The sequence below is a fragment of the Wyeomyia smithii genome, chromosome 2, assembly GCF_029784165.1.
Source record: "Wyeomyia smithii strain HCP4-BCI-WySm-NY-G18 chromosome 2, ASM2978416v1, whole genome shotgun sequence".
Classification (NCBI taxonomy): domain Eukaryota; kingdom Metazoa; phylum Arthropoda; class Insecta; order Diptera; family Culicidae; genus Wyeomyia; species Wyeomyia smithii.
The window spans coordinates 62,412,130-62,440,080 of NC_073695.1; the positions used below are offsets into that span (position 1 = coordinate 62,412,130).

General features: G+C 42.6%; 5 protein-coding genes across 9 annotated transcripts in view; 2 read left to right on the top strand and 3 right to left on the bottom strand.

Annotated features, from left to right (window-relative positions):
* Positions 1 to 614: 614 nt before the first annotated feature.
* Positions 615 to 7,776, top strand: LOC129724530 (choline transporter-like 1). 2 transcript variants are annotated; one of them, XM_055679503.1, is made up of 6 exons: positions 615 to 728; positions 4,770 to 5,841; positions 5,896 to 6,175; positions 6,235 to 6,397; positions 6,655 to 6,876; positions 6,940 to 7,776. In XM_055679503.1, the coding sequence occupies exons 2-6, from the start codon at positions 4,896 to 4,898 to the stop codon at positions 7,159 to 7,161; spliced, it is 1,833 nt and encodes a 610-aa protein (XP_055535478.1). In that variant the 5' UTR covers positions 615 to 728; positions 4,770 to 4,895; the 3' UTR covers positions 7,162 to 7,776. The 2 variants fall into 2 exon arrangements, with proteins under 2 accessions (XP_055535478.1, XP_055535477.1); XM_055679502.1 differs by lacking the exon at positions 615 to 728 and adding an exon at positions 3,510 to 3,996.
* A 5,817-nt stretch (positions 7,777 to 13,593) lies between these two features.
* LOC129724737 (uncharacterized) lies at positions 13,594 to 15,614 on the top strand. Its single transcript, XM_055679869.1, has 5 exons — positions 13,594 to 13,778; positions 13,846 to 14,131; positions 14,221 to 14,725; positions 14,781 to 15,068; positions 15,141 to 15,614. The coding sequence occupies exons 1-5, from the start codon at positions 13,719 to 13,721 to the stop codon at positions 15,301 to 15,303; spliced, it is 1,302 nt and encodes a 433-aa protein (XP_055535844.1). The 5' UTR covers positions 13,594 to 13,718; the 3' UTR covers positions 15,304 to 15,614.
* On the bottom strand, positions 15,154 to 18,546 carry LOC129724736 (NF-X1-type zinc finger protein NFXL1). The gene is made up of 4 exons (XM_055679868.1): positions 17,345 to 18,546; positions 16,345 to 17,280; positions 15,835 to 16,290; positions 15,154 to 15,771 (listed from the first exon to the last, which is right to left on the bottom strand). Exons 1-4 carry the CDS (start codon positions 18,251 to 18,253, stop codon positions 15,352 to 15,354), a joined length of 2,721 nt encoding a protein of 906 aa, XP_055535843.1. The 5' UTR covers positions 18,254 to 18,546; the 3' UTR covers positions 15,154 to 15,351.
* A 555-nt stretch (positions 18,547 to 19,101) lies between these two features.
* LOC129722244 (solute carrier family 66 member 3) lies at positions 19,102 to 20,634 on the bottom strand. Of its 2 annotated transcripts, none has more exons than XM_055675545.1 (4): positions 20,389 to 20,634; positions 19,776 to 20,309; positions 19,600 to 19,720; positions 19,102 to 19,544 (listed from the first exon to the last, which is right to left on the bottom strand). In XM_055675545.1, the coding sequence occupies exons 2-4, from the start codon at positions 20,163 to 20,165 to the stop codon at positions 19,417 to 19,419; spliced, it is 639 nt and encodes a 212-aa protein (XP_055531520.1). In that variant the 5' UTR covers positions 20,166 to 20,309; positions 20,389 to 20,634; the 3' UTR covers positions 19,102 to 19,416. The 2 variants fall into 2 exon arrangements, with proteins under 2 accessions (XP_055531520.1, XP_055531519.1); XM_055675544.1 differs by having other exon boundaries at positions 19,776 to 20,282; positions 20,389 to 20,633.
* A 1,269-nt stretch (positions 20,635 to 21,903) lies between these two features.
* LOC129722758 (F-box/WD repeat-containing protein 7) overlaps positions 21,904 to 27,951 on the bottom strand; it is a 39,568-nt gene continuing 33,520 nt past the window's right edge. For all 3 annotated transcript variants that reach the window (XM_055676472.1, XM_055676471.1, XM_055676470.1), the window contains exons 3-10: positions 25,358 to 27,933; positions 25,185 to 25,298; positions 24,473 to 24,994; positions 24,236 to 24,417; positions 23,950 to 24,175; positions 23,676 to 23,886; positions 23,437 to 23,608; positions 21,904 to 23,380 (exon numbers count right to left, since the gene is read on the bottom strand). In XM_055676472.1, the coding sequence (XP_055532447.1) occupies positions 23,269 to 23,380; positions 23,437 to 23,608; positions 23,676 to 23,886; positions 23,950 to 24,175; positions 24,236 to 24,417; positions 24,473 to 24,994; positions 25,185 to 25,298; positions 25,358 to 27,850 (4,032 nt within the window). In that variant the 5' untranslated portion in view covers positions 27,851 to 27,933 and the 3' untranslated portion in view covers positions 21,904 to 23,268. The remainder of the gene's footprint in view (positions 23,381 to 23,436; positions 23,609 to 23,675; positions 23,887 to 23,949; positions 24,176 to 24,235; positions 24,418 to 24,472; positions 24,995 to 25,184; positions 25,299 to 25,357; positions 27,934 to 27,951) is intronic.

Genomic DNA, 27,951 nt, shown 5'->3' on the forward strand with positions numbered 1-27,951 from the left:
AAATGCATGTTTATGTTGATGTTAATTTCACGACAGCGCTAGGTGTTAGCAGCTGAAAGGAGGAAAGACAAAATAGTACCGGTCATCTCGTGCCGGTTTCACCCGTTATGCTGGTGGCTGTTAGTAATAAATGGCTACTGCAAAATACTAAAATGGCTGGAATTCTGGACGAGAATAATCGGAAACTGGTACCTTTTGGAGCCTCGAAATTTTGTTACAGAAGTTTTGTAAAAGAAGCGTTGCGATTCCCTCTACTATTTGCTTCAATGGAATATTTTTTTTTTTTTTAAGAATACGGTAGTCAACGTCATGCGGTCGTGTCTTGAATACCACCCTCCTACTTTTTTTTCCAATATGGCCGATTCTGCTTTGACATATCGTTACACCATGTCTTTATACATCATGATTTACAAAATCAATGCTGAATTTTTCGAGTAGGAACGAGACAAATGCAGGGCTGCGCAGGTACACTGCTTTAAAAAACAACTCAAGCAGTGATTTTATTCAGAGCGAGGTACCATTCGAGTAGATCATTTCATACCAAAAAAGGAAGATTTCTTCCTGAGTGTTACGTATGTCTTATGTATGTGCTAGAACCATGATGCGTAGAACATGGTGTAACGGTTTGATTGAGAAAAGTAGGCATGGGACGGGTTTAGAGGGTTGGAGACGAAGCATCACAAAGCAGCAGTAAATAACATTTTTGTTGATAGATTCTTACTAATTAGGTAAATGAAAATCGCAAATTCGGGTGTTTCAAGTTGTGAATTGGTTCTAAAATAGATGAATACTGGTAGCAAGCACAACCATATTTATAATTTAAACGCAGCGATATGGTATTTATATTATCAGATGCGATAATCACTATTTGAATAGTTTATGAAGGTGGTGTACCTGCGCAGCCCTGCATTTGACTCGTTTCCACATGAAAAATGTTGCTTTGATTTTGTAAAGAACTTATTGACAGTTTCTTAAGGGATTTTGTAGAGGACTCGAGTAGAGCCGAGATGGAGGGAATTCATTCCGTTCCCCTTTATCGAGCAGTTTAAACTGGAGTTGGTACCGGGTGATGTGGGGTAAAGAGTACCAGACAAAAATCGCCAATTTTACGTATGTCTAAGTATGTGATATAACCACATACATAAGACATACGTAACACTCAGGAAGAAATCTTCCAAAAAGTTGGTACAAAATGAACTACTCGAATGGTACCAAGTTCTGAATAACATCACTGTTTGAGTTGTTTTTGAAGGCAGTAACTCTTTGACAGTTCCTAATGGGGGTTTCTTTGGGGCTCGATAAAGCTGAGAAAAAGATAATTCATTTTGTTGACTATTTGTCGAGAATTTGAACGGAGTACTATGGGGCAACGTGTACTGGAAAAAAAACGCCAGTGTTACGTATGTCTTATGTATGTGATATAACCCTGGGTAGAGCATAAAGTTACATTTCTGCTGCTGGCCTGTGGAAAATATAACCCTGGTTCACGGCGTTTGTACCAACTTTTTTGGAAGATTTCTTCCTGAGTGTTACGTATGTCTTATGTATATGATACATACCCCTATAGAATTCTCCAGGTGCGTTTATATTAGTGCGATATATTCGGTTTTTCTTTGTTAGCTGTAAGAATTTTTTGTCACCTGTGAGAACTGTTATCTAGAAGAGAGAATAAAAAACTACCGAGTTTGATTCACACTTTCACAAATTTCAATATACAGTGTAAAGCGGGCCGTGTCGTAGTGTTCGTGTGTTTTCGCTTGGAGAACTCTATATACCTGTTCACATACGAATGTGTTAGTGCCACTAGTTGAGGAAAATATTTACAAATAGCTGTTTTGTTTGCAATGCTATGTTTTTAGCAGCTGAACAAATATTCAGTTGAACACCCACTATATGTTTTAAACTTGTTTCTGCATAATTTTTTTCATTCGTGATCAGAAATCTGGAGAAGCCGCTGAACATAATCGACCAAAAATGGTAAAAAATGATAAAAGTCAAAGCAATGAGATGCGATGATTCACAGTTTGGACACATACATAAGACATACGTAACACTCAGGAAGAAATCTTCCAAAAAAGTTGCTACAAAATGAACTACTCGAATGGTACCACACCACATACTGGATAAAATCACTGTTTGAGTTGTTTTTTAAAGCAGTGTACCTGCGCAGCCCAGCATATGTCTCGTTCCTACTCGAAAAATGCTGCATTGATTTTGTTAATAACTTTTTGACAGTTCCTTATGGGATTTTCTTTTGGGCTCGATAAAACCAAGAAAAAGAAAATTCATTTTGTTCATTATTTATCGAGCAGTTTGACAGGAGGAGGTACGGAGTACTATGGGGCAACGTGGACCAGAAAAAAACGCCAGTGTTACGTATGTCTTATGTATGTGGTTTGGAGGAAACAAAAGCAACTTTACAGGGGTTTACACGTTCACTAGTGTGCGTATGTAAAAAATCACTCGTCTCTATGTATATTGTTTTATTATTTGATGAAAAAATGTCGCAAGAAAAACATATTATATTGACATTTTTTTATTTAAACAGTAGAACATACATAAGACATACGCAACACTCACAAAAAAATTTTCCAAAAAAGTTGGTACAGAATGAACTACTTGAATGGTACCATCACATTCATAAGACATACGTAACACTGGCGTTTTTTTTCTGGTACACGTTGCCCCATAAAACTTCGAACCCCGTCCTGTCCAACTGTTCGACAAATAATGAACAAAATGAATTCTCTTTCTCTCGATTTTAGCGAGCTGCAAAGAAAATCCCATAAGGAACTGTCAAAGAGTGCTTTACAAAGATTTCTTCCTGAGTTTCACGCATGTCTTATGTACGTGGTACCATCACATACATAAGACAAACGTAACACTCAGGAAGAAATCTTCCAAAAAAGTTGGTACAAAATGAACTACTCGAATGGTACCACCACATACTTAGACATACGTAACACTGGCGATTTTTTTTGGTACTCTTTGCCCCACATCACCCGGTACCAACACCAGTATGAACTGCTCGACGAAAATGAACGGAATGAATTTTCTTCATAGCGGCTCTACTCGAGCCCTCAACAAAATCCCTTACGAAACTGTCAAAAAGTTGTTCACAAAATCAATGCTGCATTTTTCGAGTGGGAACGAGACAAATGCAGGGCTGCGCAGGTACACAACCTCCATAAACTACTCAAACAGAGTTTTTTTTTACAGAGGCTGGTACTTTCGAGTAGTTCATTTTGTACCAACTTTTTTGGAGGATTTCTTCCTGAGTGTTACGTATGTCTTATGTATGTGGTACCACCCTCTGAATAAAATCACTGTTTGAGCTGTTTTTGAAGGCAGTGTACCTGCGTAGCACTGCATTTGTCTCGTTCCTACTCGAAAAATGTTACGTATGCCTCATGTATGTGTATGTATCCTATATTACAGCCAGATTTATTTTAGCTTTTCAAATTCGACGAAATCGACTTGGCAACGCTGGTCGCAGCAGAGTCTACTTCATACCATGATGCTTCACAGAGTTCATTTACTTCTGCTTGCATCCGAAGCTTGCCGCTCCGCTACACGAAGCTGAAAACCGACGCCACCAAAACAACAAACACTGAAATCCGAATCACGGCATTTTCATTTCATTTAGAGCAGCTAGAGAAGCGCTAGCAAGTTTAATCCCTGAGCGCTGGCGGATATGAAGCACAGACTTCAAGCCAAAAACAAGAAATTTCAACAACAACAACAAGTTTAATCCCCGTCTCTCATCTGGGAAAAGATCGCGTCATCTGCATGGAATTTTGTGCGAAAAAGTAAAGTTAATTTTGTTAAGTGCCGGCGAGTGAATTTCTTGAAAAAAGTTAGTGATACAATTCATAATCCGCGGCGGTGATGGGGTGTTTCGAGAGTAAACCCAGCGACCAGCATCAGCCTACAGCCGTTCGCGGTTGCACTGATATTTTCTGGCTCGTTCTCTACGTTTTGTTTTGGGTTGCGCTGGTAAGTTGTCGACTTCGTTGGCCATGGTCCACCCAGGTTGAGCCACACCCGGGTGAGCCGATAGAATATAGATTTGATAAAATTGGCAGGATGGACCAACATTGGTCTTAGCCGTCCGATGGACAACACAAACAAAAAAAAAAAAGATTTGATATAATAATCGTATTAGATGGATATCATCGTAATTTTTTGAGATTGGTCTCTTTTACGCATTATCGTTTTTCTATACACATTTTGTCATTCTGCTAAAACTATATGGTAGTTGCACAATGCTCGTTTCTATTTAGAATCCAACGCCGCGGCTATGGATTAATTCTGCACAAATACTTGCTGATCTACTGAACGACCTGCTTGAACTTGTACCTGATATATAAATAATTGTATAACTTTTCTCTTAGTTTGTGCGAAACTAAAATGTTTGCATGTTCTGCAAACACGAAATCGCTATTTGTGCGCTAGGTCAATTTCAAGAATCATTTTACGAAACCACTAAAATGCTGGCAAATATTCTTACCTGACAACATATACGATGTACGATGTAGAAGTTAATTTGAACCTAAATTATACCTTGCGTTACTGTTGCTGTTGTGCTTGGCAAATCTTATTTTATATTTTAAGAATATCTCAACTATACTAATTTATCATGCGAACTCATTAATAATCCATGACTCACAATTGTCGCCACTTTATAGTACAAAGTTGTATATAAACAATTCCTTCCTCAACCGCTCACTATATGTACTTAAAAATTCTACTACTCCTCGCCCCTGCAGATAATAATCGCCGTGTTCTCGTTCGTGTATGGCAACCCTCTGCGTATCATCAATGGTTATGACTCGTTTGGCAATACGTGCGGTGTTGAAAGCAATGAAAAATTCTCCCATTTCCCGCTTTCTGGCATGAACACGCTCGACAAACCGTACGTTTTTTTCCTGGACATCAAGGAGCTGCGCCAGTCGTTAAAAATCTGTGTCAAGGAATGCCCAAAAAGGGAAATCACCAGTGCAGTAGAATTGTTCCGCTACTATGAAGAGAGAGGGGCGCAGTACTGTCGGTATGATTTTAACATGAGCCTTCTGACAACGCAGGAAGCATCCGGGCCGAAATACTTTGCGTTTGCCGGACCCTGTCCAAAGTTCCCTGTTCACGAACAGACACCGGTTCTGCACCGTTGTATTCCTACCGGTAAAAATGCTTCTCTTCATCAGATAAAGGATATGTACGCACTGATCAACTCCTGGGGTGCTGCTGAGCAATTTTTTAGCGACCTGTATAAAACCTGGCCAACCATCGTGCTCATCTGCGGTTTAAGCTTGATTTTTTCTATTATCCTGATAACGATGCTACACTGGTTGACATCGATTATTTCGTGGTTGATCTGTATCTTTGTCGCAGTTGCCAGTATTGGAATCACAGGAATTCTTTGGTGGAGTTACTATAAGTCGAAACACAACATGGATATGGATCCTAAAATGTCTTACTTGGAAGAACTGGTGCGGAACGAGACTACTATCTACGTGCTGGCTATTTTGGCTACCTTCATAATGATTATTTTGTTGGTTATTATCTATTATTTGCGTGAGAAACTAAGTGGTTTGGCAGCTCTTTTCGAAGAGGCTGGCAAATGCATGATTGAGCTACCGGGTTTATCCGGTCCCCCGATATTTGCGTTCATTGCGTTGGCGATATTTCTCACGTTCTGGATGGTGGTAATTGTTTGCTTAGCGACTGCCAACTATCCGCACTCAAAACCGCTGCTGCCCTTTACACAGCTGAAGGACAATCCGAACAAGACTGAGGCCACCGTGAAGCCCGACGTGGCTATAATCAATAATACGTACAAATGTGAGTAAGCAATTTCGTAGGGTAAATTCTAGATCATAGAATGTATTTTTCTAGCTCTTGAGCTCGTCGAATATCCCGAGGCCGACTATTTGCGTCACATGCTGTGGATCTATATTATTGGCCTAGTTTGGACAACGGAGTTCATCTTTGCATGTCAACAGCTGGCGATTGCGGGAGCCGTTGCATACTGGTATTTCCGTAAACCCACTGACACTCCTGTACTGCAGGCCATCGCCAAACTTGTCAAGTACCACTTGGGATCGGTTGCTAAAGGATCGTTGATCATTACGCTGTTCAAAATACCTCGCTTGATACTAACCTACCTCTATGCAAAGTGAGTTGTGCGACCAGGTGTCAGCTAGAAACTAGAATTAATAATTTCCTGTTTTCCAGATTGAAACGACACCAGCAGGAAGGTTCCGAGTGTGCTAGTTGCTGTCTTAAGTGCTGTATCTGCAGTTTCTGGTTGCTGGAGAAGTTCATTCGTTATCTCAACCATAATGCCTACACGGTGATAGCGATTGAAAGTGTCAATTTTTGTCCTGCGGCCAAAATCGTGAGTACCCGTAATTAAACAACTAGTAACTAGTAGTAATGTAACGCTTTACGTTTACTTTGCTTTGATAATGTTACATACAATTGGGTTTGGGCTGTACAGTTTGGAATTTATCCAATAGGTATCATTATTTTATTTGCAATGCTTCTTTTGAGTTGATTAGTTGTATTTGTGGTTGCATGCTGTTTTTGGGTTGCAAGTTAACACTATGTAAAAAGTCAGACATACCAATGAAATGTTCTTATCGATCCTTAAAGGCATGGAATGCGCTGGTTACAAACGCCCTTCAAGTTGCCACCATTAACGGTATTGGTGATTTTGTGCTGTTCCTGGGTAAGCTCGCAGTAGCTGCCCTGTGCGGTTCAATAAGTATTCTCATACTACGTGATAATCCGAATGTGCACTTCTATATGGCCCCCGTTATAATTATCACAATATTCTCTTTCTTCATTGCTCACATCATTCTGTCGCTGTATGAGGTAAGTCTAGTTTAACAATCATAATGTGTTGGTTAAAATATTCTATTTTTTTTTTTGTTGTAGATGGTTGTTGACACCTTATTTTTGTGTGTCTGTGAGGATCGCACAATCAACGGCAACGCAGGTCGCTGGAAGGAGAGTAATTTGGCCCGCTTACTCGGAGAATCACCGGAAACAGATGCCGTGGAAGCTCCAATGCAGGTAGTCGAAATGACCGCCATCACAAAGCAGCCGTTTTCTATGCAAAGCTTACAAATGACTGACATCGATAATAACACGGCTTAAAGCGATTTACCTCTACGCCAGCAGAAGAATGGAGGCACAAAAAGACAACATATTTATTTGTCGATGTAGTAAGAGAGTTTTTAAGCAGTTTTTTCTACAATCTCAAAAGTAGATTCACTTAGCTAATAAAGTGTTTTTATAAGGCTCTACCAGCCAGCATCTGTTTACAAGATGGCATTTTCACGAAGGGAAACAAATCCATCCAGGTTTTGTAAGATATATTTTATTTACATCATCGTACGCACACGAATACTGACTCGCTAGTTTATATGCTCAAAATTGACGAAATACTATATTTAATATTTATTCTACATTTGCTGGAATACTATCAAAACTCATGGTTAACTGAAAACATTATATACTAATTACCATGTTATCGTATAAAACAGTTCGAAATATTCAAGGTATTTATCATTTGTTGAAGGTCCTCCATCGTTACAAACTAAAGCCAACATGAAATATTTATCCTCTCCTATCCTCCTTATCCTCCTTATCTACATATTGATGTTTGATAAATGCAATTTCAGATTATAGAAACAAATGTTGAGATGATAGTTTTACCGTATGTATAAAACATATATCGCAAATAAAAACATACTTATGCTTACGATGTAACCTGTGTGTAATTATCAATGCCGATTACTAATTAGCGGTACACTAAGGTCGCTTTTTACGCGGGTTTCTTTTTACGCGGCTTTTTTTTACGCGGATTCCGGAATTTACGCGGTTTTTTTTACGCGGATTCCGGAATTTACGCGGTATTTTTTTTTTTGCACGGATTTCGGTTCCTCTTCATTCGGATTGCAGAATTAACGCAGGTTTTTTTTTTACGCGGATTCCGGAATTTACGCGGTTTTTTTTTACGCGGATTCCGGAATTTACGCGTTTTTTTTTACGCGGCACGTATCCCCCGCGTAAAAAGCGACTTTGGTGTACAGTCAAACCTGTTTTTGTGCGACATTTTTGGTGCGAATTTTTTTTGTGCGACTTTATGCGGTTATTTTATTTTTGCGACATTTTCGTGCGAATGTTTTTGTGCGGTATATGAGAAAGGGCCACATCCAAGATTTCCAGCCATTTAGTTTTTCCGATCCTTGGAATGAATTTCAACGCATCACATAAGTGTTGCGTCAAAAATTTACCATTTGAGCCAGTTTTACGAAGGAAAAGTCAGTATTGCTAGCCTACGAAGGATAGCGGTTGGAAAGATTAGTGTGTTTAAAAAAGTTACGTTTATCAATCAGATGTTTCAAAATTGTTCTCATAAAGGGTGATTTTTTTGCTATTCGGTTTTTCGTGTATTCAGATTTGACAGTTCACAATTCTGACAGCTGTCAAAGTCTTATGTACTCAGTTTGGTATGCCATTTTACCATGAACAGACTTACGCCTGAACAACGCTTACAAATAATCGAATTTTTGGGCCTTAGAACAACTTGCTGAAAATCCACTTTTTTACCGAAAAATTGTGTTCAGTGACGAAGGTCATTTCTGGTTAAATGGGTATGTTAATAAGCAAAATTGCCGCATTTGGATCGAAGAGCAACCAGAGGCAATACAAGAATCGCCAATGCACCCAGAAAAATGCTCGGTTTTGTGCGGTTTACACGCTGGAGGCATCATTGGTCCGTACTTCTTCAAAGATGATCAAAATCGCAACGTTACGGTCAATGGCGCTCGTCGCTATCGCGCGATGATTTCCGATTTTTTTTGCCGAAAATGGAAGAGCTGGGTCTTTTTGACATGTGGTTTCAGCAAGACGGAGCAACGTGCCACACATAGCGCGAATCAATGGACATATTGCGGAATGAGTTCGGTGAGCAATTCATCTCACGAAATGGACCGGCGAATTGGCCGCCTAGATCATGCGATTTAACACCGCTAAATTATTTTTTGTGGGGCTACGTTAAGTCTCTCGTCTATGCGGATAAGCCAACAATTCCAGCCTTGGAAGACACCATTACACGCGTTATTCGTGAGATACCAGCCGAAATGCTCGAAAAAGTCACCCAAAATTGGACTTTTCGTATGGACCATTTAAAACGTAGCCGTGGCCAACATTTGAATGAAATAATCTTTAAAAAGTAAATGGCATAAACCAATTTATCGGCTCAAATAAAGATTTCATAGTTTTGTAGTTTTTATGCGTTTTTTTCAAAGAAAAACCAAATTCTTAAAAAATCACCCTTTAGTATTCTAAAGCAGAATCATCAACTTTCGAGTAATTTTTAACTGAGATTTTTTCATAAGGTCCCTATCTACCACATAAAAAAAAGATGCAGCTGCACGTGAAGTTTCAAAAGATATTTTTTATGCGATTTTATTTTGTGTGGTTCCTACCCCTCGCACAAAAACAGGTTTGACTGTATTCACAGTAATGACCGCGACCGCGAAAATACCTTACCTTACCAAACAGTCCCAAGCTGTGGTGTGGCCTTTGCTGTACGTAAGAGTCGTCTCCATTCCACTCGGTCAATGGCTGCAGTTCGCCAGCTCTGCAGTCTGCGTAGGGTCCGCAGGTCGTCTTCCACCTGATCGATCCACCTTGCCCGCTGTGCACCTCTCCGTCTCGTCCCTGACGGATTGGTTTCTAAAACCATCTTTACCGGGCTGTCGTCTGACATCCTTACAACATGCCCAGCCCACCGCAACCTGCCTATCTTAGCGGTGTGAACGATAAATGGCTCCCCAAGCAGCTCCTGCAGTTCGTGGTTCATTCGCCTTCTCCACACTCCGTTTTCCATCTGCAGTCCACCGAAGATGGTACGCAACACCTTCCGCTCGAAGACCGCAAGGGCGCGTTGGTCCTCCACAAGCATAGTCCATGTCTCAAGCCCGTAGAGAACAACCGGTCTGATCAGTGTCTTGTAGATGGTTAACTTGGTGCGGCGACGAATTCTACTCGATCGGAGCGTCCTCCGGAGACCAAAGTATGCACGATTTCCTGCCATAATGCACCGTTGAATTTCTCTGCTGGTATCGTTGTCTGCAGTTACCAGTGAGCCCAGATACACGAACTCATCAACCACCTCGATTTCATCACCACCAATTTCAACTCGAGGTGGGAGGTTAGCACTGTCCTCTCGTGAACCCCTTCCTTTCACGTACTTCGTCTTCGATGCATTGATGACCAGTCCAATCCGTTTGGCTTCAGCCTTCAGTCCGATGTACGTATCCGCCATCTTCACAAAGGTCCGAGCCACAATGTCAATATCGTCGGCGAAACCAAACAGTTGAACCGACTTTTGGAATATCGTGCCACTCGTGTTAATCCTCGCTCTTCTAATGACACCTTCCAGGGCAATGTTAAACAGTAGGCACGAGAGACCATCACCTGGCCTTAGACCTCTTCGGGTTTCGAAGGGGCTCGAGAGTGCCCCCGAAACTCGAACTACACACATCACTCGATCCATCGTCGCTTTGACCAACCGCGTCAGTTTGTCCGGAAATCCGTAGTCGTGCATAATTTGCCATAGCTTGTCCCGATCGATTGTGTCGTACGCCGATTTAAAATCGATGAACAAATGATGTGTGGGCACGTTATATTCGCGGCATTTCTGCATAACCTGCCGAACCGCGAATATCTGATCCGTGATGGCGCGGGCACCCATAAATCCCGCCTGGTAGTGCCCCACGAACTGCTTCGCAAATGGTGATAGTCGACGGCAAAGTATTTGGAAGAGTACCCTGTAGGTTCAACAGAGTGATTGCCCGGTAATTACAGCACTCCAGTTTGTCGCCCTTTTTGTAGATGGGACACAAAATACCCTCCATCCACCCCTCCGGTACTCGTTCTTCCTCCCAAACCTTGACAATGACCCAGTGCACGGCTCTAGCCAGTGTTTCTCCACCGTATTTCAATAAATCGCTGAAAGTTGGTCCACTCCAGCAGCTTTATTGTTTTTCAGCCGACCAATCTCCTCCTCCACCTCCAGAAGATCGGGGGCTGGAATTCTGATGTCTTCTGCTCGGGCACCAAGATCAATTGCCATACCCAATCCGCACGAGAGTCACAAATGAAATAAGGATTTGGTCTCGAAAATGTCCCCCAAACGTTTTAGAAAAAAATGGGGTAACAGTTTCTGTAATTGAGTAACTTTCACTTTTTATAGAAAAACTTGTGTGAATTTTCTCACAAAAGTCACTAAGGGGCCATCCACATACCACGTGGACAGATTTTTAACGATTTTGACCCCCCCCTCCCCCTCCGTGGACAACTGTCCATATAAATTCTAAAAAAAAATGTATGAACCGTGGTCATTAGCCAACCCCCTTTGAACAGTTTTGTTCAAAGGAATATGCGACCTTTTGAAAAACTTATTAGTATTGTTACAGTGATTTTGGTAATCAACTCGTTTGGTTTGAGTTGATATCAGGAAAAGTAAACATCAAGCTTTGACCGACAAATATCACTGTTTGATCACCGTGACTTTTTTTCAGGAAATATATGTCAAATGTTGTTTTAGAATATGTGATCCTTTTAAAAAAAAATTATTTAATTAACATTGTCACATGAATTTTTGTAATTATCTCTTTTTGGTCAAACTGCAAAAAAAAACATTACTTCAATAACACAAATCCCTTCATCCTACGTTCGATTAGTATTGTCTCACGAGTGTCTCCGTATCAGAAAAAACCTTTGGCATTTATCGCAATTTCAACTTCTTGTGTGTTGTCACTTTATATGTACACATTCAGTCACTTCTAGTTTCCATCAGCGAACTAAAAAGAATCTTAAATAGTAATGGGAGTTGGTCACGAATGAAATATTTTATTCCTAAACTTTGTCACGAAAAACAGTCATGAATGTATTGATGAAAACACGACTCGCGGTGACAATTTCAAACATAGAAAACGTTTCTGATTTCTCCTACAAACATCACCAATTTGTTAATATGAAAAAGCAGAACATTCTAACAAACCACTTTGTGACAATTCCTAAAAGTTTGTAAAAGGCTCTAAGCCCCGCCTTTTCGACGCTTTTTCAGCATCCTGGCCATTTACAAAAAATATTCTTCGTACGAATATGAATTTTCTTTTAAAGGTCACCGACATGCCATTTGTGCGGACTGGGTACCGTCCTCGCGCTCTACTGCATCGCCGTTTAGATGCTCGTCGCAGTGCTGCCTCCACCTTTCGATCACCTCACACTCGTCTGTAAGGAGGTTGCCGTCCAAGCTCCTGCACATATCGGCTTGCGGCATAAAGCCTTTGCGGGAGCTGTTCAGCTTCTCGTAGAACTTCCGAGTGTCGTTAGCTTGGTACAGCTCTTCCATCGCTACGCGATCTCGGTTCTCTTGCTGGCGCTTCTTCCTTCGGAGGACTGAGTTTTGGCTGTTCCGTGCCTGTCGGTATCGTTCCACGTTTGCTCTCGTACGGTGTTGCAGCATTCTCGCCCCTGCTGCATTCTTCTCCTCGACTAACCGTTTGCATTCGCCGTCAAGCCAGTCATTTCTATAATTCTGGGCCCTTGTACCTAGTAGCGATACTGCAGTACTACCTATGGCGGATCGGATACTTTTCCAGCCATCTTCAAGGGTAGCTGCGCCAAGCTGCTCTTCCGTAGGTAGCACTGCCTCCAGCTGCTGCGCGTATTCCTGTGCAGCATCGGCGTCCCGCAGTTGCTCAGTATTTGGTCGCGGCGTTCGACTTCGGCGGGTGTTATACACTGTCGATAGTTTTGAGCGCATGCACACAGCTACTAGGTAGTGGTCCGAGTCTATATTCGCACTAAGGTAGGTGCGAACGTTGATTATGTCGGAGAAAAACCTGCCGTCGATTCAAACGTGGTCGATTTGGTTCTCTGTCTGTTGGTCGGGTGATCTCCAGGTAGATTTGTGGATACCTTTGCGGGGGAGGAAGGTACTTCGGACTACCATATCACGGGAGGCCGCAAAGTTTACGCACCGATGGCCGTTAAAATTAGACACGGCATGCAGGCTATCTGGTCCTATTACCGGTCTGTACATTGCCTCCCGTCCTACCTTAGCATTCAAGTGATGAACAGACGCTCGAGTTGGTGAAGCATTTCCTCTACCGCCGGAATATGGTTAACGCGCCAATGATCGCGTCGCACCTTCTCACTTAGCTATTGTCGGATGACAACATTGCCCACGCAACACCAACCAGTTGTATCCATGTTTCAACCGGCAGTGTAGTGTAATCATATGACTCGTGGAGGTGTGAGATAGGAACTTGTGAGGGCCGAAGCTATGTTTGACGCTCCTTCCGCGAAAATGGTCATGTCAAATTTTAAAAACCGACCATGAATATTTTATTTATGTCCTGTGTAAAATTTCATGATCATCATGGGATACCCCAAAGCGCTCAAACACCTCAAAAATTAACCACCCTGACGAAACATCAAGTTTAGGATGCCTAACAAACATTGAAACAAAAACTTTTCGATTGATTCTCACACTTTACTTCATGAGAAGAGTTAAAAGAAAGAGCGACACAGAGATTCTCTCTCAGGTGCCGATTGGAAGCCAAGCCGGCACGCAGCGCACAATCGGTCTAATAAATTCATACAAAAATTAACCGTGCGTTAGGGCGGACATGAATCGTTACGACTTGAGTACGTTTGGAGTCGAAAAAACACACCAAGAGGTTCTGAAGGTATGTATCTATTTCTTGTTTAGACGCGTTGTATTAGCTAAGTATTCTATACCGTTACATGTTACAGGATTTTCCGAAATGGTTCGTTAACTTTCAGGATCCATTTGAGTTATATCGTGCCCAACCAAGTTACATTTGGTGCCAAGCGGCATTCCTTCTGGGAGCAATTCTGTGTTTAATTCATGCCTTCAAACGAGGCGGTCGTTGGCCGTTTTTGTATTTTGGTGCCCTCGGTCACGGCTTAGTCGTTGAACTGATATCATACTTTGTGCCGAGCATCGATAATTTTTGGCACTCGAAAACCCCCATCGATTTTCTTGGCCATCGCTTACCACTGTACATCGTTTTTCTCTGTAAGTGCATAACACCTGTGCAGATAATTGTCGACGTAACTTATCTTATCAATTACCATGCTAACCATTGCTACATAATCGTTTCCCAGATCCGGTATTTTACTATCAAGCTCACTGGGCAGTTTCCAAGTTACAACTGAAATGCCGCTGGTCGGAACACATGGCCGCTGGGCTGTTGGTGGTACTGATTGATCTGCCGTACGATATTGTCAGCGTTAAGTTTGTCCACTGGACCTGGCACGATACGGACCCTAACATTGCCGACAGGCATTACTGGGTGCCCTGGAATTCGTATTATTTTCACGCCAGCTTTGCGTTCGCTTTTTCATTCTTCTTCCATAACGTCCGGAAATGGTTGGACGGCCGTAAGCTGGACCGCTGGCAAGCTGGATCATTTAAGGCTGAGCTGGCAGCAGTCGTGGTTGCAGCATTGCTTTCATTCCCCGGAGGGGCACTTCTATTTATACCACTTTATCATCCGTTCCATGACTTTTACAATGTACCGGGCGAAGTTACTGCTCTTACACTGCTGTTTGTCTTTATGGTTACATTGTGGAAGTTCGACAGGAAAAGTAACCGACGGTTACCGGAGAAGTAGGTGTATTTGGATTTAAATAATGTTATGAGCTAATTCGATAATTGATTCTAGATTAGACACGATGGGCCGCGCTCTCATGGCTCATTTGGTTATTCATTACACTGCCTTCTTGGCGATGGTAGTGTTTCTAAATCCCGAAAATGTGGTAGCGGCAGGTTTACACGAACCAATTGGTGATTGTCAAGCAAAAACACTCGTTTATACTGTGCTCAAAACGTTGGAAAAACGAACCTATTTGTGCGTTGAAGACTACGACGAAAAGTACTTTGATTTTCACTGCCTCAATCGACCACCCAAGAACGGTTCCTACTGGTATACGATCTGCGGTACTCCCTTCAAGTAAGGTTTCCTTCTTATTTTGAGTCTCATCTAATTTCAAATGGGTTATATTTCTTTTACGTTTACTTCCAGAAATCGAGCTGAATACGTACTAATAGCATTACTGATTTCGTTTATTGCGTTAATGGTCTTCCGAACAATACATTTAGATTACGATGTGCGATTCGATGTTTATGATCTTGTTCGTAAGGAAAAAAAGGATCGTAGTACGAAGGAAAGAAAAAAGCAGCTATAAGGATGAAAAACGAGAGTATCTACGTTGATATCGAAAATGATTCTGCATTTAGTTACTAGTGAAAAAGAAATAACCAACAACCGCGACGATAATACACCCAGCGGCTGACAAGACGTACAGCAGTAAGTGGCTGTCTTTGGAATCTTCCACCTGAACACGTTTCCTTTCGCGATATTTTTTGCGACCAAACTTTTTCTCATACTCCTCTAGGGCGCGCTGATTTTCCGCCTCCTGTTGTTGCTTACGGTGTAGCTCCAGTTCCGCCAGTTCTCGATTTTTGATTTCCTTTAATTGGGCACAACTCTCGTCGCACTCCAAAGTTTTGCTTTTGCTGCGAGCAACGTTACAATTGACGTCCACTTTCCGGTTGCGACAGTCGCAGGAAATTTTCACCTTTTTACTGCACTGTTCTGGATTGGGACATTCCCCCGAGTGACAGGTCGAGTTGCAGCGATGACCACAGGGAAACTAAAACAATAAATCATTAGCTTTCGGGCGATCACTTATCTGACTTTCAATGTTTCAACTAACATTCTTCATACACTTTTGTCCGCAACTGAGTATACTTTCTCGGAACAGTTTCAGCTCCGCCTCGGTTTTATCGTTAGCATTGAACTCGTGACATTTATAGAAAATCTGTGTCAACCCGCAGTGGCAACTAGTCTTGGTTGGTACTTGGCATGGATTGCATGGTGCCGGGTGACAAGGTCTTTTGCAGGGATGAACACATCCAGCTGGACGTGGAATTAGACAATCTGCGTCACAAGACTGGCACCTTGGATCCTGTTCCGTAGAGTTGATTCGTTTCACTGCGTGGCACTGTAACTGACATGTGTGTACACCACAGCGCAGTGCCCTTCCGCAAGGGCGACCACATGAAGTTGGTTTTGAATTGTAGCACGGCCACAAAGCGGCCTCGTGTCCACCGATGCAGGTGACCGATACTTTAACTTCACACGGCGGATGAGGGAGCTGCTTGATCTCCACCTGTTATCGTAAGGATGAAGTAACACTATTTAAAAAGAAACTTAAACCACTTACTATTTCCATTGGAACATCCCACGGTCCTACGGGCTTAAAATTTTTATCCTTCGTCACAACCCGTACGGCATCGTGACACTTGGCCGCACAGGGATGCTCACAATTAGTCGTGTCGTTTACCAGTCCACAAATCTGTTGACACGGCGGACAGTCCCCTTGATGACAATTGTGAGGGTTCGAGTGATGACACTTGGAGTGTATGCGGCACGGTAGGCGGCATTTTGGTGAACCCACCTTTTTCTCACGACCACAGGGAACTTCTACTGTGGTTCCACCGCATCGGCATTTAACTGTTGCCTTTTGGTTGCACGGATAACATGGACCATGATGACAAAGTGAGCTGCACTTATGCTTTCCACAGGGTAATGTTTTACCACAAAGTTTATCACAGGGTAGGCAGTCTCCATCGCAACATTTGCGATTACACGGATGTTTATTGCAACTTTTAATGTTTTTGCATTTTGTTTCGCAGTTCAGTTGTTTGTAACAGGCCACTTCTTTACTCGTATTTCCGCATCGGCAGGATTTTCTAATGAGCTCGACGCACTGACCACAGTTTCCTTGGTGGCAGCGTTCACTGCACCGATGGATTTGGCAGTCTAAAAACTTTTGACATGTATCACCGCATGTTCCGATGTCCTCTGAGCATGATGCAACCGAGCTAGTCTTTCCACATGGGCATGTCCGTGGCAGACCCTGCGGACATTCTCCGCAACCCCCATCGTGGCATACTTTCTCGCAACGGTGCAAGCCACAATCGTATTGTTTACCACATACTTTACCGCACTGCCACTGTGCTTCGGAACAGTTGACTTCCTTGACTTTGTTTCCACAGAGGCACTTCTGACGGCTTCTGCTTTTGCATGGAGGACACTCGTCCGCCGCGTGGCACATCTCACCACACTCGTGAATGCCGCAGTTGCGTTTAAGCTTACACTAAAAAAACATCAAAAGTTTAAAATATAATGTTGACTAAAATTCAAGTAAAAACCAAACTAACCGTTTTCAAGCACGTCCAGCTGCGCTGCGAGCAGCGGATCGTTTTTGCTGCTGACTGACCGCACTTGCAGGCTACCGAAATGGTCTGGGGGCAAGGCGGACATGGCCCTGGGTGGCAAAGTAGAACACAGCGGTGACCACAGTCGGGGACAAGCTTTTTTCGGCAAGTTTCCCCGCATGAATGCGGAATCAGCCAAACATGATTCTGTGGATTTTGTTCGTGGCCACAGAAACACTCGTAGTGTCGTGGAATATCAACTGGCTCGTATTCCTTCCGACATTTCGGGCAATCCCAGTGCACGGAAAGGGTCGGCTTTGGGACGTACTCACCCCGGTTGTTGTAGTATCCTTCCTGCAGCTCGTGGCTGATGCGTTTTTGTGATATACTATCGTTTGCCCATCGTTGGATGCATAGCAGATGGAAGAAGGTATAGCAGGTCTTGCACGACCAAATCGCGTCCGCTCGTTTGACCGTTCCAATACAGATTAGACAAACTGCCGAACGGGATTCTAGCAAATTCTGCAGATACTCTTGCGTCTTGCCAATATCACCGTTGGACGCTGAATAATTTTTAAAGACAGTTACCAATATATCCTGATTGTTGCTGTCCCCTTCGTCTTCTTCCTCGCTAGATTCGTAATGCTGGGTATACTTTTTGGCCGATTCTACATGCTTTCGATGGGCTTGATTGAATTTTTCCTCCGAGTGTTTGAGGAAATTTTCATCTGCTGTCGGTGTTTTTTTCGCTGCGGCTGGCGGTGGATTGGTGGCCTTCGAACCGGCTCCGGATGACTTTGTTGGTCGCTGCTGCCGAGAGACATTGTAGAAGGCATCGTCGGGACCGCTTCGGTGCCATGGATTGTCACTTTGCTTGTTACCCTTGGGGTTAATTCGGTTGCGATGCGACATCCTTCCGCTGATAACGTATAAGTTTAACCTGCTTGTCAATATATGCTGGCGTTTTGTTTCGTACAGCTGGCTATAGCTGACATCTGACGTGGTTCATTTGAGTTTGACGTTTCTCTCCTCTAGACCAGGGGGATGCTAAGGAGGTTATGTTTTATGAACCAACATCTCTAGCAGACAATAAAAGAAGAAGAAGAAAGAGAAACGTTATTTGTAAACATCGGGTGTAAATAGTTGCAAGTTATTGAATAAAGAATACTGTAAATAAAATTTACTGTGTTTTGAACTTTCCTGCAATCCGAACGATCGTGAAAACAAAAAATAAAACGTCAAAAACAACTGCGTTTTGGGCTGTATTTCGAATATAGCCCCGATATGAAACCTACTGTCAAACGTGTAGGATTGAGATAGGGTTGCCATTCCCCTGCTCTAGACCAACAGTGGCAAAATAGGGAGAAAAGTAATTCATCTACTGGTGCTGATCAGGTTTTCTTGTTTTGTCGTTTGGTTTGTGTAATTAAAGTGAACATAATTGCAGCGGGGGATATGGTTTACTAAAATTAGACAAAAACCTTATGATTTCTATGAGCTTGAATGTATCGTTGAAACCAAATGATGGTTTAAATTGTCAGACGGTTTTACAATTACACCCAGTTTTTCAACCATATTTAGTAACTGGCCTTTGCCGAACCTCTTTTAGGGTTCACAAAAAGTATTCAATATTTTACAATGTAAACGTTACTTTTGTTGAACATTTTCTAGTGACACCATCAGTGGCGAGACAGTCGAAGTGCACTTTATTTGTGATTTGAATTATTGAAGCTGGTTTCGGAAAATTGAATACAACCCAATTTCATCAATTATTTATTCCCTATCATGTCTTTTTTGTGCTAAAACTTGAAGAACTTGCTACATAATCACACGGTCCGAGGTAAGTGTAAAATCTGGTAAAACTGTTTTTTTTTGTATTTTTTTTTATGTTCTTATACTTTTTTGCTGACTAGATTAATAGTCACTTTCAATGTCATATTTGTTGGTCAATTAATTAAAAGATGTTCATTGGCTAGTGAAGGCAAGCATGAGTAACTGAGACCGCTCGGTAGCCGCCGCGGTGTTTAGTAAAGGGCATAATAGAAGTAAACGGCTTTGTAAATGTGGTGATGCTATTATTCCTGCTTTGGTTTCTTGTAGTACCAAGCGGCCAAAAGAACTGACGAGCTTAAAATCGTGGAAATACCAAAGTTAGCCAGCAGCATTCGATCTCCCGAGTCTAGCAGGATGGTGTAAATGCGGGCTATAAAAACGCAAACTTTGTTATTCGTTGAAATTGGTAGGAAACCCAGTATTACTTGAGTTGGTGAATGCCGACAAACCCCATGTTATCAAGCTAACCGATTCAGAATCCTTGGAGCGCAGGATTGCGATCAGTTGCATGACCTTGCTGGTGGCGCCTACTGGAGTCGTAAAGGGCTGCAATATGTTACGATAAGATCGAAAGTTTCAACCAACATCGAATTTCTCTTACCACAAGCATCATTAGCAAGCTACCAGGGATGATCTCACTGGCAAAGCCAATAAATACCGCCACATAAACCGCGGACCAAACGTAGGACGTCTGATTTAGTATATTTTTATACTTGAGTACTACGTACACTAGGACGTATTCTTGAATGAGAAGAATCGGATATTCCATGTAGGATAGAAAGGCGTAGCGATTGGTGAAGTTGTACAACATCGTAACCGTGTAACTGCACAGTTCCATCAGGAGGCCATTCAGAGACAGGCCAGTAGCAGAGCGCAGCTTCTGTACCGTTTGGATCTGCGGCACTTTGCAGAACAAACATGACGCTATTGTGATCAGTGATAGCAGATCTGCTATCACGTACAGAATTCCTCGATCATCCAGCAAGTCCATTTCAGTTGCGTTATATAATTATCGATATAAATCCTAGTTCTATCCGCTCCACTAAGCTTAGCTCGGGTATTGATTTTATTTCTTTTGGACCATAGCACTGAACCAGTTTATCTTTAGCTGAACGATAAAAATAGAAAAATAAAACTTTTGTTTTATCATTTACTACCTGCACAAATGCTGCATGGATATTGTAAAAATAAAACACCACTAGACCGTAACAAACCTTGATACCGGTTTACTATTTGGTGACTAATGCGTGTCGCTTGCCACCTGAACGTCACCTAGCCTTTCTATATATTCGGAGCTAAAACTAAGTACGAGCTAGTACAGTGCTTCATGGGTCTTAAAAAGAGCGAAGAATTTTTTTTCACAAATCCGAAATTGTTTTGAGCGGTTTTTTTTCTCGACACACCTGCTTTTGCTTGTTGTTGCCAGCCAGCACTGCATGTAATCAGTCAGTGTACCAATACTAAAGCGGTGTATTGTGTTCATTCATGACGTATCCTGAATGGTTTTACGTTTACAACTGGCTGTCAGGTCACGGTACACACACCAATGAAGGCTGTCTTGAATGAATTTTACGGAACGGGGTGTCATTTGAAAATTGCGTCCCATGTTATTGATTGAACACATTGAACACTGGCTGTCCTTAGGGCTGTGTGCAATTTCATTCAAACATCCGAAGTTTATCTTTATGCGATGCAGAGTAAATCTGTGCTTACATTGTTTCGAATTTTCACCATTCTATACCACGGTGGTTGCATTCCAAAGGGTGGCGAAATCCTGGAAAATCAGGGATTCTATTTTCGATCAGAGAAACCAGGGAATATTATAGAAAATTGAGGAACAATCAGGGCTTTTTTTATTGAGACACGATTCTTTTTCAAACGGCTTTGTAGGGCTAAGACAGATTTTTTCACCATACAAGTTTAATACGGAACTTCACGGTTTGGTTTCTCATCCGATCGAATACTTTTTTCATGGGGATATCAGAGTTCCGTTCATCTACGTTGCATTTTTTCGTTCTGAAGGCTGAAAAATAACAGGGAAATCAATGTTATGTTTCAGAGAATATCAGGGAATTTGTTTTTGAAAACATTTTCGTCACCCTGATTCCAAAAATACATCGTTCAAATAAATTTCGATTATGAAACATTATGCTCGTTTTTTCGCATATTAGACGAATCGACTCGACCATGTTTTTTCATATAAGACGAGTTACTTGACGAAGCTATAACACGACTCCATCTTTTCTCGTAAGCCAAATGAAAATGCAGCGTGTAATCTAGTTTTACTGAATTACCTTTAAAAATGTATATATTAGATTTCCTGAAAAAGTCTACAATAGATTAGTAAAAACCAAAACTCTCTCCATGAGCAGCTGCCTTATTTCCAGGTTAGAACGAGCGCAATCCATGTCGGTTTTAGTAATGCGAATTTCAAATTATAGACACACAAAGCAGACAATTTATATCCTTAAGTCCCTCGGCAGGACCAATCGTACGCAGTATTCAAAGAAGCGTCATTGAGTCTAACCCGATTTTAAACCTAAAAAGTGTCTCTACTCGTACAGCTGTACTCCTTTACCTGACAGTAACCCATGAAAGATAAATTTCTGTGACATCGACAGGCACCCACCAGAGGTAGAAAACAGCCATACTGCTGAACAATGTATAAAATTGTATCAAAAACCTCGAAAAGTTTCTCAAATTTCCTACGACGAAAACCTCAAGACAAGTTCCAGTTTCATTTCCGCGATAGACTGTAATGCAATATTAATTGTTCCATTTTATTAATTTTCTATTATTTATCGATTTATATTGTTGTTCTTCGACATTTTCTGTTGCTAAATTATCGTATATTTTTTGGGTTTAGAAGTTATTCTGCCTTTTTTTGTTTGTTTTACTTTTAATTAGAACAGGAAATAATGTTCTCGAAAGTGATAGATGCATACCAGCAGTGCATCGTTGAGGTGAAATCATACTAAGAAGAAAACGATTGCAAAGTTTTATACAAACAACGGAATTAAACAGAAAACAAATTAATTGGAACCTATCATACATCGACATCGAATTCCTTAACAGACAGCTAACTAAATTATACAAATCGTATTTGACAGTTACGGTATTTTTTTGTGTGTGTGTGTTACATTTGATTCTAACTTTCTTGATCAGCTTTTTGAGTTAGGTGATTCGTAAATTATGTGTGATAAATTGTGATTTTGTCTGGATTCATAGACTGCCGCTAATCAAAGACTATCATTGTGAGAAAAGCTTGCGCCTGCCAGTTGAATCGATGTTTTTCCCGTCGCTCCTTCAACATTGAGGATCGATAACTAAAAACTTAAGCAAAAGCCATTCCGTTCTATTTTATTGATTAAAGCATTTTTTTCCATCGATCAGTTCGAATCAATGCGGAGAAGATATTTCACGCTTAGTCCTGTGAATGTCAATTCTTGCGCCTCTCAGTTGTAAAACTTCAAAATCACACGATCATAAACAATTTAAGGCGAAAAACGTAATAATATGTGTCCATTATTTTAACTATTCCATCGGCCACAGTAAAATCATAGGGGTGAAGTTAATAAAAAGGAAACAAGTATACTGTTCAACTCAACAGAGAAACAAATTTCAACAATATTCTAAAAAAAACATTTGCCATCGACATTTGAAAAAGCAGTACGGCAGGACGTGCGCACAATCTAACGTGGACATCTTCTCCGGTTTCGACCTAAACGATATCGGCGGTTATGCGTGTCAAGCATTTCCCTTTAACAGTAATATTTTCCCCGCTGGCTCCGCTCAGTCCCTACCAGGGACATACGTTAATTTGAGTTCCTAATATTTGTATCGTTACAGGTTACCTACCTCTTACCTTACGGTGATTACAAACTAACTGTGCAATTGTCTCAAAGTTGGCGTACCACCGGTTGAGTTGAAGAATTGCTTTCAGCGGTATTGGGAATTGGGAAATTGGCGCGTTATTCTGAGGCAAAATCGTGTTTCGTGGGATTTCGATAGACGATAGTCGCAGGCGAGGAAAGTAAATGGAGAGCGGGGGTGGAATTTCTTAGAGACAGTATTGAGAGTATACTTATTCAAACTTATGAGCATTTCAAGCAGGCACCTTCCACATCAAAATCGAGTACCATTAGTTTGGTTTCCTCTGTACCGTTACGCGAACCGACGGCGCAAATCAGCTTGGTATCGTTTGCTCTGCGGGAATCAAAATATTATCATTGATGTTAGGAGGGCAAGACTTGTGAGCTTACCTGATTCGCCAAACGACTCCTCCGGATCCACCCGATTCTAGCGCTACTAAATTACGAATAAACTCGCCAGTCTTAACATCCCACAGCTTAACGGTTCCGTCGTCGGAGCTGGTAATAACGAAGCGGGAATTGAACTGCAAACAGGTCACGGCAGATTGATGCTTGTTTGGACCTAAAAGCAAAATAGCGTTTATTTTTCATTAATCGACATTACCTAGCTTTCCTTTGTTCGGACTTACCCGATAATGTCTGCAAACATTGTCCGGTAATAATGTCCCAAACTTTAACCGTCGAGTCAGCATTTCCCGATACAAGTATGTTTTGCCTCAGTTCCATACCTGAGGTCAAGCTTTGGTGCCCCATCAGTGCATGTTTGCAACTACCCGTTTCCGCGTCCCATACTCGAATCGAGGTATCAAGTGAACCAGAGACAACGTGAATACCGTCAAACTGCAGAGTTTAAACAAACGTTAATTGTCGAATGTGGTTTTCCAATAATAGTTGCAATCAAACCTGCAGTGAATAGACACGATTCGTATGTCCTTGGAGTGTATGCAAACACTCTTGTCGTTCAGGATTCCACACTTTAACCATGTAATCGTAGGCTCCAGAAACTACTAGTCTACCATCGTATTGCACGCAGCGAACAGCCGCCAAATGGCCAACAAGTACGTGCAGGCAGGTGCCCTCGTTAACATCCCATACTCGTAGGGTTGCATCTCGAGAACCACTAACGACTCTGCAAGAATAAAAAATTTGCATAAAATTCAATATTTCTAAGCGTACTTTTACTGCTTACTTATTTCCATGTAAATGCATACAGCGAACTGTCGATGTGTGACCATAAAGTGTGTGCAGCAACTGTCCGGTTTCAGCATTCCACACCTTTAGCGTGCGATCAGTACTGCCAGAAATGATTATATTGCCAGACATTTGTGACGACCAGACTCCACCGGTGTGACCAACCAGTGTTCGAAGGCACTGTAACGAGTCGAATTTTTAAGTAAACTTCAATACAAAATATGACCGCAGTTACCTTCCCGGTGATTGCTGACCAGACTTTTAACGTATTGTCGTCGGAACCGGACACAATTCGGTTGCCGCAGAACTGAAGGCACGTTATGACGTGATCGTCGTGACCCTTCAGCACCTTGGCCGTACGGATCGGTCTGGAGCGCCAGTTCATCTCGATGATGTGCTGGCGCATGTAGGCTGCCTTCCAGGGCGACGAAATTGGCGGCATATTGCCAGCACGACCCCGCTTCGGACGATCCCCACCCAAGGCTTCCATTATGATGCCGGCTTCTTTACACTTCTCCTTCCACAGTAGATTGTCGTCCGCGAGAAAACGCCAGCTGTGACAGGTCTGGGCCGCACGAAGGAGATCCTTCGGTTCCAAATAGGACAACACCTGTAGGGCTAACTCCTTTGGCAGTAGCGAAATGAAGTCACGCTGGAATTGGGGCTCGATCACCTTCATCATGTGTCGTACTTGGGTCGGTTCGCAGTGCTCGATCAGCAGATCCACGGCCACCAAACGCTCGACGGGAGTCCATCGCTGAAAGTGTGGATTGTGTTGTTTGAAAAGATTGATTAGATGTCTAGACTGGTAACATGTATCGTATAGGTCGAGTTTCATTTTCATGCGGTTTCGCATAAAAAAGTCTAAGTTTTTTAATGGTTCGGTCCATAATGCAGGAACGTGGCCAGCAACACGTGCAGTAATTTTTCAACAAATCAAAACTCACCTGAAACTGTTGCAACCAATCGTTTAATTCTGGAGGAGGATTATCTTTGGTTGGGATGATGCTGCGAGGAGTTTTTCGCTCGCCCATTGTTGAGGAAGTTGGCGTTGAAGTAAGCTGAAAAGTACCAATTAACTATAAAAGAGCCGCTGTGCTTACTCCGCAGGCATACTCACATTAGACGGGCTGAGTAACGTTCTCGGCGAACTGCTACTATCTAGCGCTAATCGTTTACGGCTACTGAAGTTGAGCGACTCAGAACTGGTGGTATCGCAATGGTTACCCAAAGCACCCATCTCGCCGGTCCCGGCGGAACGACCAGTGGATCCTACACTACCAGCGGAAAATAGTAACCTGTTTTCGGTCAGTTTCCGCTTTCGATGCAGTCTTGGCGTTTGTGCGTTGCTACCTGCGGCGGTGGCTGCGCCATTGGTGCTATTACTGCCACAGTGATCGTGGACCAAAATGTCTTCTGCTGCATCAATATGAGTATAACTGGACAGATCAACGTCCCGAGATGGTAGTTCATCTTCACTGCTGGCGTGACCACCTCCGAGTCCTCCGGGACCGCCGTGCCCTTCGTCATCAGTGTAATCTCGACAAGTGCAGATCTCTTCGTCAGAACCTTCCTCACAGTCTGCCCAGTTGTCTTCATCGCATTCATGCTCGATGGCATTAGCAGCCGCCACAGCGGCTGCTGCCAATTCAGCTGGCATAGACAATTGTGATGGTTCTAATAGCGGATCTTCAACATGATTACATTCGTTGATGTGGCGATTATTTCGATGAGAAGAACTTTGTGGTTCAACATCGTCGGTGATGTTATCCACGAAATTTGACGATGAGGAAGGAAATCTACCAAGTGTAGATGGGCCGGAACTACACCCTTCGGTATTTTCACGGTTAGCACTACTAAAGGGACAGTTGAAGGAAAACACTGTCGAATTGCTGCTAGACGAAGGAATTGGACTGTGGTTGATGTTCTTGCTGCATTCCCCGGTTTGTTTGATGACTGATGTGGCACAGGATGAAAGACTGCAATCGGATGGGGGTTTGGTTGACCCCGCAGATGAGGACGATGTGGAAGGACCAGCAGAACTTGCCGAAGAAGGTGACGGTGAGGATGACGATGTGCACGGGTCATTAATAGGGCTGTTGTTCGGTGCTGGTGAACATTCCTTGCTTGTCGATTTTGATTTGAGCGCCTGTAAGTTTGGAATAAAAATGGATCGGTCCGAAGATAGGCTATCGTTGGAGTTGCTGTTGGAAAATGCATCAAGCTGCTGTTGCTGTTGACGACGCAGCCCTTTGTTACTACTGGAAGCTGAAGAAGACGCAGACGAAGGTAACGAGGACGAACAAGATGGACCTTCGGTTACATCCATTGCAATCGTTGTAGACCCAGCGCAATAGCTTTCTAGACTAGCTGAAAGATTTGCTTTAGCCGCTGGCTTTGTTGTACTATTACTGTTTTGTTCCCTATTACTAGTATTATTAGAATTAGTTGCGCTACTGCTGCCGCTCTTTTGTGAGTGCTGTCTACTACTAGTTGGCGTTGTCGTAAGCTGAATCTTGCGCTCGGCCTGAGATTTCTGCGCCAGTTCGTCCTCGCGACTTCTTTTAATCCTACTTATAAACTCTAAATTCAGTCTATCGGGTATAAACGCGCTATTTTTAATTATAATTCCTCCAGTCAGCTTTTGCTCCAGCTCAAAATCCCGACGTTCGATTGCATCGATAGATTGCACATCTTCATCTACATCACCATCATCATCCTCGTCGTCACCATCGTCGTGGTCGTCACCACCGCCATGTGCATCATCGTGGAGGTCTGCTCTAACGACAAAGTTTTCATTTTCCGTTGCTGCTTCCTGCTCCATCGCTATCGGTATATCCTCTTCCAGCTGAACATGCTCGTGCATTTCCTGAACTCCTCCAGATGCGACTTTCTGATCAGCTGCTAAACGCTGGTGCCCGCTACTGCAAGAAGACGTTTCCTCGCTGATATAGATTTGATCGGAAATGGAAATCTCATCCCGTTCGAAATGATCTTCACTCTGCTCAGTACCACTGTTAGTGATACTTAGATTTTTAATCTCACTTAAACTGGCATGCCCTTCAGAGTCTGCATCACCACTTTTTCTAACGTTCAACTTATTCTTGCGCTTATCACTTAAACTGTTAGCGTTATCCACGTCTCTACCAATCATTTCATCATCTTCATCTTCATCGTAGTCATCATCTGCTGAGTAGAACTCATCGCTCAATCGCTTTGGTTTTGCTACATTCAATCCACCACCACCGCTTTTCTCTTCGACTGCTCCAGGTGTTTCCAGCTGAATCTGGCTGCCAGGCGGATGTGCGCCGACATTTGCCAACTTGTCTACGTAGTACCACTCGTAAACTTCCTCTCGGCGGCCGTCCACATCGCCATCGTCGTCCTCCTGGCCGTCACAACCAATGGTCCCCGTTTGGGTTGGCGTCGATGAACCGGACGCTGTTGTGGGATGCAGCACGGTACCAACAGGCCCTGACGTCGGTGTGATGATAGTTATCGGAGAACCACCGGTCACCGTAGATGAGTCATTCAGGACCACCCCCAGCGGAGGACTGTTGCACTGACGAAGCTGTTGCTCTTCCTTAATGGTGACGATACATTGTTCTGCCATTATCTGCTGCGGAGTCCGCGGGTTTTCATTCAATGACGCCCGGCGTTTTGGCTGCTGTTGGCGTCGTCGTTTGTGTGCAGGTTCTACAAGGAGAATAAAGA